At 36.8% G+C, this 13,295-nt stretch overlaps 2 protein-coding genes across 2 annotated transcripts in view; one reads left to right on the top strand and one right to left on the bottom strand.

The window, feature by feature from the left end:
- Nucleotides 1–317: 317 nt before the first annotated feature.
- tfb2m (transcription factor B2, mitochondrial) lies at nucleotides 318–3,931 on the bottom strand. Its single transcript, XM_065253572.1, has 9 exons — nucleotides 3,804–3,931; nucleotides 2,507–2,973; nucleotides 2,326–2,417; nucleotides 2,096–2,249; nucleotides 1,745–1,893; nucleotides 1,575–1,664; nucleotides 1,427–1,486; nucleotides 806–957; nucleotides 318–708 (listed from the first exon to the last, which is right to left on the bottom strand). Exons 2-9 carry the CDS (start codon nucleotides 2,946–2,948, stop codon nucleotides 522–524), a joined length of 1,326 nt encoding a protein of 441 aa, XP_065109644.1. The 5' UTR covers nucleotides 2,949–2,973; nucleotides 3,804–3,931; the 3' UTR covers nucleotides 318–521.
- A 240-nt stretch (nucleotides 3,932–4,171) lies between these two features.
- smyd3 (SET and MYND domain containing 3) overlaps nucleotides 4,172–13,295 on the top strand; it is a 170,388-nt gene continuing 161,264 nt past the window's right edge. Inside the window, exon 1 of the mRNA XM_065253580.2 lies at nucleotides 4,172–4,429. Within this exon, the coding sequence (XP_065109652.1) occupies nucleotides 4,236–4,429 (194 nt within the window). The 5' untranslated portion in view covers nucleotides 4,172–4,235. The remainder of the gene's footprint in view (nucleotides 4,430–13,295) is intronic.

Genomic DNA, 13,295 nt, shown 5'->3' on the forward strand with positions numbered 1-13,295 from the left:
TGTAAATATATCAGTGTTCCCCAATTTAATGGGACTTACCCTTGTATAACTGAATTAGAGCCAATATGGACACAGATTGTGAAGACTTTCCTTAAATTGGTGTTGTTTAAAACCTCAGAATAACATCTTATATATTGTCTGGAAATGTATTGCCATGTTGGTTCTTAAGTGATGTGCATTCCTCCCAGTTTCTCTGTTATTTTATTAAAAATTCATATATTGTTTTAAATACAGCAATCATACAAAACCAGAAAGAAAAGTTGCAAAAAAATATTGTGAATTAATCTGAAAAGCCACATTATAATAAATGTGATTGGTATCGTCCTAATCATTAGCCATTTTTATTTTTTTAACGTTGAAAATGTAATAATTCCCACTGTTCATGTAAGAGATCAAGCAGGTAGCTGGTGTACTTACAGCACACCCCCCATTTGTTTCTCATGCATTCACTGTCTCTTCAAAATAAGACATAATTTTGTCTAAAAGTCTTAAAGTCCTGCAGGCAGTATGTCCAGACACTGCTACCCATGTCCAGTGTTCTTAGTTTCCAAGGTCTCTTCGTAAAGCCAGCTCTCTGCAAAGTTCCCTGACTGCTCCATGAGCTCAAACAGACGCTTGTACTCCTCAGGGTAGACGTCGCCTGTCAGAGTGTCTTCAAGGAAGCCAAGTTTTGAAATGAGCTCTGGTCCGCTTCCAGGATTCCATGAGCTTTAAAAGACAGCAGGCAAAAACAAACACTTGTTTAAATTGACGTGCATGTGTGTGTAAACAGTAACACTAAGAATATTCTTTATAATGAACATACTTTATTTGTTCAATCAATCTGCTTCTCCTTTTGGCAAGACACTGCTTCACCATCATGACCAGAGTGCTGCCGTTCAAGGGTGTGAGGTGAGAGTTGAATAAGTCTTCACGTGGTGTCATGCGAACCAGACAGAGGTTGTCACCCTGGGATAGCTGTGTGATAAATGTGGCAAGTTAAAGTCTGGAATATCGTCTGTATTTTGTGAACGCGAGCTTCACTTTTATCATAAACCCTTTTGATGGGTGTGCAGCAAGCACTTATTTTGACAAGATGCATGATGCACATTCTTCGCATCGTGAGCCCTCGAAAAATAAGTCACGTTTGGCTGAAAGAAGAAAGTCATATACACCCAGGATGGCTTGAGGGTGAGTAAAATATGGGCTCATTTTCATTTTTTGATGAACTGTTCCTGTAATAAAACACATTTTGTGTTTTTCCAATTAAAATAACAGCAAAATATGTTGCAGATAGCCATCTGCATGTTACTAAATAAGAAAAACATGTTGATTCATACCCACGTACACAAACAGCAGTATGTAAACACATTTCAGGAAGTACTGGTATCATATGTTGATTTGTAGACTGATATAATTGAATGCCTTTTCATGTGGCAATACTTACGGTGCTTTTTGTAGTGGATGTCCCATTTCTCTTGGTTGTCAAAAAAGATGACAACGGCTCCTGAAAATAAAAGCAAAACAGAAACATGAATGGAACATTCCTCAAAACAGTAACAATGACGGAAACATGAAATGTCTTATAGTCTTACCTCATGTAGTAACTCAATGTCACTAGCCATCTGCCACAGAACACTATAAGCTTGATAGTTCTTATAATCTCTTGGACGGGTTACTAGTTTCTGTCACAAAAGAATCATAATGGTGACTCAGCTGGACCTCAACCACTGTTGGTTATTTTATTAAAGTCATATGAACTCACTGTGTATTCTTTCTTGCTGATAAACATGATTAACTCCACACGTCCATAGCGGAATATGGACAGGCGCTCAAACAGGCAGTAGATCAGCTTCCACAACAAGCTCCTTTCGTTCTTTTGAGAGAAGATCCCCACCACCTTCACTGGGATATCTGTCTCAATAAAAATAAACATTGAACTTGATTCAAAATGCCTCATTTTTAATAATTAGCCCTACTTTGCTTGCACCAAAAATTGTGAGGTTAACAAGTCCTGTATTTGACCTATATCCCATCATGAAGGTTAAGGGTATTTTTTATTTTTGAAATACTTTAAGTAAGTTTAATTTTCCTGACAGGTATGAAAAGTACCAACCTGATGACCACGGCACCTCAGAGATGCCAAGGTTAGAGAAGAGCTTCTCCGAGTACATGGCAGGTGGTCTCATGCTGCCGTGGCCGATGGGATCCAGCTTGAAAAAGTCGCAGTGAACCACATCCAACTGCCCTTCCACATGCCTCTCCAGAGCCTTTGAGATCAAGGATTAAACATTTAAGATGATATAAAAAAAAAAACTCAAGATCCTTCCAAAACACAAAATCTACCTGCAGCTCAGGAAGAAAGTGTGCATCATTTTCCAGAGCAACGACTCTCTGAGCTCCACGATTCAACAAAGCTCGCGTCAACACACCAGGACCTGCGAAAAAAGATAAATCCCAGGTCTACACAGGGACTACTTACGTTTAACCATATCCAAAAATCATACTGTTGATCGAAGACACAAACCTGGGTTACATTCAAATATAACAGCTTTCCCATCTTCAATGTCTTCAGCGAGATGGTCAGTAACGATTCTTGCAAGTGTAGGGTCAACTATAAACCTCCTTAAACTTTTACAAACCAGTGCTTTCTGTGCATTCTCATTCACATCGCCCAGATCTAAAAGATCATAGCGGCAGAGGGGACGAAACTGACCCTTCAGAGGTACGGCTACAGCTGAGAGGTTTCTCTGAACGCCTCCTGTGGACGGTGATGTTCGCTCTGGCCTGCCTGACTGAACTGGGCTCTTCTTTGATCCAGTAAACGAATCAAGAGAGTAACTTCTGGAGGAGGTGGATAACGTCCTGTGTTTTGTTAAAGGCAGCGTGTGGGGAGATGCAGATCTTGACGTTCCACACAGAGTTCTTACAGTCAGAAAGAAGAGCCTACATCCTCCACATGTTGCCATTTCGACACTGCAGGGCTGGAGAGCCCTAAAATCACATGCAAAAAAAAAAAACTTGATTTTTTCCACTTACGATAGTTTTTTCTTATAGTAAATTATCAATTCAATTGCGGCAAAGCTGTTTTATGAAAAAATAATATGGGCACTAAAGGCATAAATATAGACTTGACATGAAAACAAAAGAAACAATTGTTATAATATTATTATAAGATGTAAATTAACATTAATAACTGTAATAATTAAGTTCCATCACACTTATATTTCATTAATTTCCATGCTTTTTTTGAGGAAATACAATTTAAAGGGATAGTTCACCCAAAAATCATTCACTCACTCTCATGTTGTTACGAACCTGTATAAATTTCTTTGATCTGATGTGTTTGTAACCAGACCGTTTATGAGCACCATTCACTTCCATAGTATTATTTTTTCCTACTATAGAAGTGAATGGGGCTCATGATCAGTTCAGTTACAAACATTCCTCAAAATATCTTCCTTTGTGTTCATCAGGACAAATACATTTATACAGGTTTGTAACAACATGAGAGTGAGAAAATGATGACAGATTTTTCATTTTTGGGTGAACTATCCCTTTAAATGTCTTAATACCTCTTCCTTTAAAATGTAAATAAAAAGCCATTAAATACTGGCTATTATTTTCTACTTTAAGCAGGCAATTGCCAAAAACTGTATCATTTACAATAAAAAACACAATGGTATAAATACAACATTATCATGTGCAGATTATCCCATGCATCTGCGGCAAACGTGCTCGTTAGTTAAACGCGTTCTTTTTCAACAAACGAGTGCATTATGTTGTAAGATAAATGTTTAATCATTAATTTAACGCAAACTAACCTCAAACTATGCGCTTTTTGTCCAGAGATCTACATTAATAATGCTGTTCATGCTGCACACCACACGAGTCCGTGACATTGAATCCGCACGTTGTTGACCTGACAGTTTCGCAACGCTATTGGTTGAGGCGCATGATCTACGTCATATTCCTGCGACGCCCAAATATGGTCAGATCAAAGGTGCGTCAAATGTGCGCATATTATAGTTTTAAAATGTTATTTTATAAATGCAATAAGCGGTCTACTCGTCTGAATATAAGCTATTTTTAAATATAAACATGTATTTATAATAAAAAATATATTATTTGTTAAATTGTATTGTTTTGCATTGCACACTTTTTTGGGGGAAATGCGCAGTGTGGTGTCAAATGGACTTGCATGAATACAAACACACTGAATCGTACTGACATTACTGGTGTGAGTTAACACATGGATGCTGCAACTGTGCGTTTTAAGTGATGTTATGATGGCTGTAAATATCGAGCGATTTCTTAGCGAGGGTAAAGGGAATGGTTTACGGGCTCTGCGTGAAATCAAAGTCGGAGAGGTTATTCATTCGTGTGAGCCTTTTGCATTCTGCATAGCGAAGAGTTTCTTGAAAACTACATGTCATAATTGTCTCAAGAGGTAAGAAGGCTGTTTAATTATTGAACGAATATAAGAGTTATGCAGAGGGTTACATCGATGCGTACTCTGTTGAAAAAAACATAAAATACATTAAAATTTTTGTGATGTATTCTGTGTTTTTCAGCATGTTGATTCTTGCATGCTAGACCTTAATTAAAAACGTTTTCAGTAATAATCGACCTCTGTGCTATCTGTTTTTTATGCACTCTCATGCCATGACTGACAATATGGACAGATTTTCTTGACATCAGTGCTAGCAAATTGACAGCAGCAGCACACTGTGGGTTGTTGCATAAAGTATTTGATTGCGGCCTCTAGGTGGAGCTGTTGGTCTTAGGGAACTTTGAACGATCCATGAATTATTGCATGGATGTGAGTGCTGTTTTTTTGTACTGTCATAGATAATTTTTAACAAATATAAATAAATATGTATTACAATCTTACTGTGTACCATCTTAGAGAATAAATATGTGTTTAATAAACCAACAAACCATTAAACCATTCTAAATTTGTATTCACGAGCCAGCAGATGGCGCTAAAACGTTGAAACGTCTGTCTGCTGGTAAATCCCACCTATAAAACAGTAACGTTAATTGTCTACTAGTTTTTTCTCTCATCGTTTTATTTGTCAAACCATTAAAGACACTTAACTTAAGTTAAGTGGTCTTGCTTTTCATCAAGACATTTATCTTTGAGTCAGTCTGTCATAAATCATGTCATCAAATCTTATTTATATTATATTATCCGACAATATTGACTGAATAGCTATTTGGCTATGGTTAGTGTTACCAGCCAATGCGCCCATTGGGGATGGGATGTCAATATAAGACTTCTATATTATAAGTTTTATATAGCAAGTTAATTTGCATTTTGGTTAAAGATTACAAGCATTTTTTTTTTACATGTATTAAGGACATGGGGTCAATATTGATTTTACCTCGACTTTAAAATGGTTTTGGAATTGCTGCAAATGCATATTCTTTAAAGTCTGTTGAAAGTAATTTCAGATAATTGTTTCTGAACACATTATAAATGTATTGCTGAAACACATTACAAAGGCTGTGAGGACTGTGAATTGTGTAGTTAAACAGTTTTTCTACATTTCTGTTTAGGATTATTTGGGCGGGGCTAAAACGGTAGCTCGATGATGCACTGAAGCCACCGAGCATGGCTCCGCCCCTAACACAATCGCGAGCATCCATTCAGTGGCTGTTTCTCAATTTCAAGGATACTTTCTTGGCAGGACTGGTCTTTTCAAGTCACTTCCTTCAGAGGCTAGGCGAGGCTCCTCTTTAGAATTTGGAAAAGACGTAACTGGAACAGGCTAGCAAGCGCACGTCATTGCATCATTACGTCAGTAAAAAGGTGTGCTTTCGGCGCTGCGCGCATAGGATTGTGGGTGATTTGATTGCGCTAAGGATACACATATGCATCCTTACCTGTATATGGGATATTTTTCGAACAAAGGACTCAGTCCTTGGTTGCAATTCCGAGGATCCTCGACATTGGAACAGTCCTTCGGATGTCGATGGCGTAGCATCCCAGAAATTCTGGCTTCCGAGGATTCTTCCTTGACATTGAGAAACAGCCAGGTTGTAGTGGTATTTTAAAGTTGAGAGAGATGGCAGCTTTCCCGCAAGTGGGCGTGGTTTAATCGTTGACAGCGGACACACCCCCAGCGTGTGAGGGCAGGATTTTTTTCCAAAATTTGTGGGGTTAATAAAACATTTTAGGTAGATTATTACCTACAAGCTATCATACATGTCTGCAATAAATGCATCATTTTCTTACTTCCTAAGACTCTTAAAGTATGCAGTTTGACTCCAAAGTGTCTGTCACAGAGCATAAACTATTCTCAGAGATCATTTATGCACGCCTACTTTATTTTTAAATGGAGTTAAGCTAATTCTCCCATGCACTAGTTTTTAGAGTATCATCTAAATACATGCATGGCATGCATACCCAAGTATCAGTCCTTTATCTTTTCACTTTCTCTTGTTTATCTATTCCCTGCTGAGGTATTAATTGCCATCTGCTTTTTGCCGTTTGGCCGTTCATCAAATTTCAGGTATGTCATTTTCCTGACTCCCGCTCAATGCTTTTCCATCTCTGACCTTGGGGAGTGGATCTTTCCGCTCGAGAGGAAGAAACCGCAGAAAAACGGGCACGAAAGACTGTCATTTCTGGCCAGAGATTATTGCTTTAGTCCCACTGATAACCTCGTCTGTAGAGAGACGTCTGCATGGAAACAAAAGCTTAATAATCCGCAGTATAAAAGCGCTGTATTGCAGTGATCCCTCTGTGCGGCTGGTCTAAAAATAAGAATTTTTTGTGTTATTGCAAAGTTTGTAACACAGCACAAACATGTTTCTGTTTGTTAAACAAACCTTATAGAATATAATATTTCATGTTTGTAAAAGCCCAGTGCTACTTCAGCAAAAGTAGGCCCACATTATTTTGGATGCACGTTGGTCATTCCCAGTAATAAACAAACTTATATTTGTTTTTTCCTGATCATCTCGCAATGTGCCATTAATGTTGTGTGTTCATGCTTAACACTTCAATGTAATGCAACATATGCTGATGTTGACTCGTTCTTTTTTGCTTCATTTAGGAGTAATGTGGCCTGTAGCATAGCACATAGGGAACTTAAAAGTAAACTGCATGAATCTGGATGAATACTAATGGTTGTACTTTGTAAAAGAGGTGCACCTGCTGTACATATAAGGCAAAATGGATTTATCCAATGAGCGATGGATTAAGGGTGACATTTCACAAGACTTTTTTAGAGGACGCGTATAAAGTTTTAGCTCAAAAACCATGTAGATAATTATTATAGCATGTTAAAATTGCCACTTTGTAGGTGTTAGCAAAGATGTGCCGTTTTTGGGTGTGTCCTTTTACCTGCAAATGAGCTGATCTCTGCACTTAATGGCAGTGCCGTGTTTGGATAGTGCAGATTAAGGGGCAGTATTATCCCCTTCTGACATCACAAGGGGAGCCACATTTCAATGAGCTGTTTTTTCACATGCTTGCAGAGAATGCTTTACAAAAACTAAGATACTGGGTTGATCTACTTCACATTTTCTAGGTTGATAGAAGCTCTGGGGACCCAATTATAGTACTCAAACATGGAAAAAGTCAGATTTTCATGGTATGTCCCCTTTAAAGACATGTATGATAATGAGGATGCTGGCAGTGAGCTTCCAGTGCAAAATAATAAAATTGTATATGCTGTTGTCGTATCTCTTGACCTTGGATAAAGCCAAAGTAAACAGCGGGCAATGCATGACTGCTCTGCTATTGAACTGCTCATTTTCAATTACAGTAGCTTGGAGTCATGCTCGAATCTCTGCTGCAGATCTGTTCAGCTGTGATCATATTCATTTAAAAGCCTTTTCAAGCACAGTGGGAATGCATAATGCATTTAGACTGAATTACGCATTGCTGTGGTGCTGTAACTATTTTTATAGCTTCATAATTTCTTTTATTATTTGCTAGATCTATGATAATATATATTTTAATTTATCATTATTATAAGTGGTGCTTGGTTGATCACTATACTAGTGCAGCATAAATTCTGATCCGTTTCCCTTCCCTTTTGATTGATTGATATCTTTTTTTTTAATCGGCTGATGTCTAATAGTGAGAAAAATGCTTTTATCTGCTGATATATTGGTGCATCCCTAATTTCTACATATCTAGGTTATGATGTTGACGTTATTGTAGACATGAGGCCCAGTCTTAAGTTATCATATAGTTGGTATGAACTCTTTCGACCTGGAAAAGTAACCCCCTAGCAACCACAAAAAAACATCATAGCAACCATTGAAAGCACTTTCAACCTCAGAGCATCATAGCAGCACTTTACCTCAAGAAAAAATATTTGTGGTTTTTATTCTCACTATTAACCCATAAATTATTCCTCCATGCCCTTATGTAGATGACCTGACATGAATCATAAGTTCTTGAACTATAGGTACACAAACAGGACATGATGTCATACACAAATGTGTGGTTCACAACATTTTGCTTTTAAAAGCTAATCATTTGTGTTTGTTTATTTGAAAAATCGAAATCAAGGGACATTTTAAATGAAATTAAGGCAACATCAAAGAAAAGGGTAATTGCTTTGTGCCTCTGTTACGTGTAAGTCTTTATTTGTAATGGGTGCTAATGACTATGGGTGGGCACAAAAAGGAGTCGCGGGTTCCTCCCCAAAACTGCATGTGTTCAATAGCTGGATATCTGCAAACAAACAAACAAACAATTATGGCATCTTTTCATGAGAGAGACTGACTGAAGTGTGCGACACAGAAAATAGTCAAAAAATATATTTGTGAATTATGTAAACAAATCATTATGTGTTATAAAATGTATTGATATATAAAACAGATTTTTGTTACTTTATTTGTAGATAATCAATAAAAATAAATTAATACAAACATCAGGGTTCCCACTGATCCTTGAAATCCTTGAAAGTTTGTGAATCTGGGGAAAACAATTCAAGGCCCTGGGAAGATTTTGAAAATATACATACATAGATACAGGTCATTGAAAGTGCTTGAATCTATTTTATGTAAGAAGTTTTCTGGAAAAAAAATCTGTATTATTCCCTGTGTGGTGTAGGATAATATCATAAAAATTCTAGACTTTAAGCACATGTGCTAAAATGTTCGGTTTAAAAGCTTATATCGTCTGTATGCGAATGTTGATTCATACCAAAATGCTTTTTTGCATAGTTGTGTTTGACACATGAAAACGTCTTGGGTTATGTATGTAACTGTTGTTTCCAAAGAAGGGAATGAGACGCTGCGTCTCCCTTGCCATACTTCCCCGTCCCTGTAACGCCGTCTTTGGCAATATTTCAGATAGCGAAATACTTCCAGGCTCCTGTCACCCTGTCTTTGTTGTTAAGCCTCACCATTGGTTGAATTTGATATACACATTCAGACGCACTTACCCCTGGAGGCGTCCCCAAAGTGCCACCGCAGTGACGCTGCGTGAGTTCCCTCAAAAGGGAACTGTAACAATGTATCTTTAAAGGGAACACAATGTAACCTTGCTCTCACTCAAAATGTATCCACACAGTTATTCCTTGAATTTGAGGGGGATTTGCACCTCTAAAATTTTTGGAAGGTCCTTGAATTTGAAGTTAACTAAGGTGTGGGTCTGAAACATTAAATTGCATGCATAATTATCAGAATGTATATGAGCAATTCCATGCCTTGTCAAATGTCAACCTTACCATAAAAATGAGTCTTTACCAAAAGTTTTTAACCAAACTGATAGCGGCTTAAATACAAGGTCTGAAATAATTTTCCATAGTGAAATAAGTGCAGCTTTTAGTATTCTCACATCCAACAGACAAATGTCACATACATAATGTTGTTTCTTCCTCATAAATGCATGCACATAAATAAAAATAAAATAAATATTATGTAGATATATTATATAAATAATAAAAATAATACTACATACATTAAATTATAGAATTAATATTTGTTCTTAGAATAGCCGTCTCTTCTCAATGTGTTGGGTATTATTGCTTCTGTTTTGCATTTAAATTCACAGAATTCCTACAAAGTATGTTTTTACCAAATATGTGGGTGTCCTTTTTTGTCACATCCATAACATATATTTTCCTCATCTGAAAAAGAAAACATGCAGACTGATATTTTTCTGATGTCTGGTCTCTAAACGCATGGTTCAATATATTGATAATAAATACACTCTCTAAAAAAATCATATTTTAATCTTTTACTGAAAATGTCACATCTATAATGCTGGAATTGGTCATATTATGTTTGCTCACACCTTTTCAAAGCTGTATAATTTCAAAGGGAGTTCTTAGTTTTTCATCTCTTATCAGTTAAATAGTTCAGTCTTATCACGTTTTCCTGTGCTCTTTGGTGCCTTGCTAATATGTGGCTATCAAAACCATTCCCATTTCAGATGTTGTATATCTCAGTATGTGACCGCAAAGCAGAAATGGGCCATTTTTGCAGTGCTGGTCACTGTGGTGGTCACCAATTGCTTTGAATCCTTCTGTGCCTGTTCTTTAAGTCGACCATCTGTTGTCATGGAGCGATGGATGCTTCTCGTTTCAAACCTCACTTCCTTTATGATCTGTGAACCAGCAGCTGAGTCACAATATACAGTTTTAACTGATTTTATCATTTATGTTTAGTTTTTTTGCATAAACATCTGCTCTTCAACATTATTATAGGAACAAGAGGCGTTTTGTTCATGCACAGCATTTTAGCAGTGCACTACCTAATGATGATTTGTGTCAGATGCAAATTTAATCCATAAACTCATGAATACATCATTTATCATTACCCATAATACATGTGTGCGTTTGATGTAACTACAGCCGTGAAATACTTGAATAGCTACTTTAATCTAAATATAAGTGGAGTGAACGCATGGAAACTGAACAAAAATGCCAATTACCCATAAACAACATGTAAAAACTTTTTTCAACCTTAATTTCACAATGAGTAAACAAAATTGAAGCTGTTCATTGTTATCGTTTACCGAAAACATTAACCAACGTTAACAAAATCAACCTTATTGTAGTGTTCACATTTTTTCTTAGAGAGATCTTTTTATCATGAGCATTCATTGGATTCACTTTCAGGTGTGCAGGAGTCTCTATCTCACCCCTCTTTCGGTTAGATGAGGATAATGGTATCGATCTGCACTTTTGTGGTGAATGGCGTGTTGGATTACTTTCTAGTTCCCCTTTGAACCCAATTCAAGAAGAAGTGCTAAATGCCATGGCAACAAGACAATTCATTGCATTGTGAGCAAACGGCATTTGTGAAAACATTCATCATACTCTGAAGAACGGCGTCAAGTGACGTATCCTGCGACCTTGAACGTTGTCTATCAGTTATTGTACTGCTGCAGTTCACTAATGTTGCTTCTTTGTCCGCTGTTCGATGGAAAGTTAATTGGAAAATAAAACGAAACGTGCAATTATCATCAAACTCAAGTGTAGAGAGACTGAGCTGAGCTTCAGATGCTGGCCAGGTTTTATTAAGCGGTCTGGAAAATATCCCGAAGGCATGACAGCTGTTACGCCATATCTCTGATCGGTCTCTTCTCATTAACAGGTTGTGGTATGTGTTATTTATGGATGGTTTAACAGGAAGTGCAGATTGTTTTTGGGTCTAGGATGTAGTATATGGAACAACTTTTAATGTTATAATTTTTTTTATTGTGGTCATTGATCAATCAGATTTTTTGGTAAGCATTGGAAAGTTTCTTTTGCTTTCATTTTTTTATAATTAAAACCTTACAGTGGAATTACTTTAAATCTCTCATGCTAAAAGAATACCCTCTATTACAAACCCAATCATAAGGGTCCATTTTCGAAATTGTGAAAGCTGAATAATGAGTAAGGATCGAACAACATTTGGCCGAGATACAATTAAATCTGAAAATCTGGAATGTGAGGGTAAAAAAATCAAAATATTGAAAAAAATCACATTTAAAGTTGGTCAAATCAAATCCTTAGCAACACATATTACTAATGATAAATATTTTTTTATATATATTTATTGTAGGAAATAACAAAATATCTTCATGGAACATGATCTTTACTTGATATCCTAATGATTTTTTACCTTAAAAATTTGATAATTTTGACACAATACAATGCATTGTTGGCTTTTCAAATCTACCCATGCAAATTATGACTTCTTTTTCGAGGGCGCACAACATGAAGCTTGTCAAAACATGTATTTAGCCCATCATGTGTGTGGCTCATCATGTCAAAATATGTGTTTGTTGCGTCATGTGAACCTTTGTGCATCACGCGTCGTGTCAAAATACGAGCCTGCTGTAGACGTTTTGAAGGGTTTTATGATAAAAGAGACGCTCATGTTTGCCAGATAGCTTAATCTTGCAGAGTTTAGTGTTAAATTGGCAAGGATTTTATGATCCATACAATGCATTGTTGGCTTTACAAATCTACCCATGCAAATTATGACATCTTTTTCGAGGGTGCACGATGTGAAGCTCGTCAAAACATGTATTTAGCCCATCATGTCAAAATATGTTTTCAGTGCGTCATGTGAATCTATGTTCATCACGCGGCATGTTAAAACATGTGCCTGCTGCAGACGCTTTGAAAGGTTTTATGATAAAAGAGACGCTCATGTTGGCCGGATACTAGCTTAAATTTGAGTAATCAGAGTTTAGTGTTAAATTGGCAAGTATTTTGTGGACGTGAGCGTCTCTTTTATTATAAACCCTTTCGACGCATGTGCAGCAGGCACATATTTTGACATGATGCATAATGCATATAGGTTCACATGATGCACCATACACATATTTTGAATTCGCGCCCCTCGGAATAGAAATCACTGGCCACCACTGGTCACAAATGTACAAAATTCCTATAGACTTACATCAGGAGGGACCCTTATCATATCTAAAACATTTATTCATTTTACATGTATTCATTTAGTAGACATTTTTGTCCAAAATGACTTACAAATGAGAGAGGATTTGGTCTTTTATGGTGCATTTAGGTGCATACATGTGAGGTAACAATATGTACTTTTAAGGTACTAATATGCACTCTTTAGATACAAGTGTGTACTTTTTGAAAAGGTATTACCTTTTGTACCTTTTTCTGAGAGTGTCCAAATCTGTTCCAGTTCCTTGGTGCCAAAATGTACCTTTTGGGTATCTAATATGTGCACACTTTAAGTACAAAACTAAAACCAGGGACCGATTTTGTACCTTTATTTCAATTAACACTGAGTTACTATAGGCTAATGAGTTTACAGTAGGTTTTATTGGTTTGTTTCGAGGTTGTTATCACAAAAACATTTAGCTTGATTACAGTCAC

Source organism: Paramisgurnus dabryanus, chromosome 17 (genome assembly GCF_030506205.2).
Source record: "Paramisgurnus dabryanus chromosome 17, PD_genome_1.1, whole genome shotgun sequence".
Lineage (NCBI taxonomy): Eukaryota > Metazoa > Chordata > Actinopteri > Cypriniformes > Cobitidae > Paramisgurnus > Paramisgurnus dabryanus.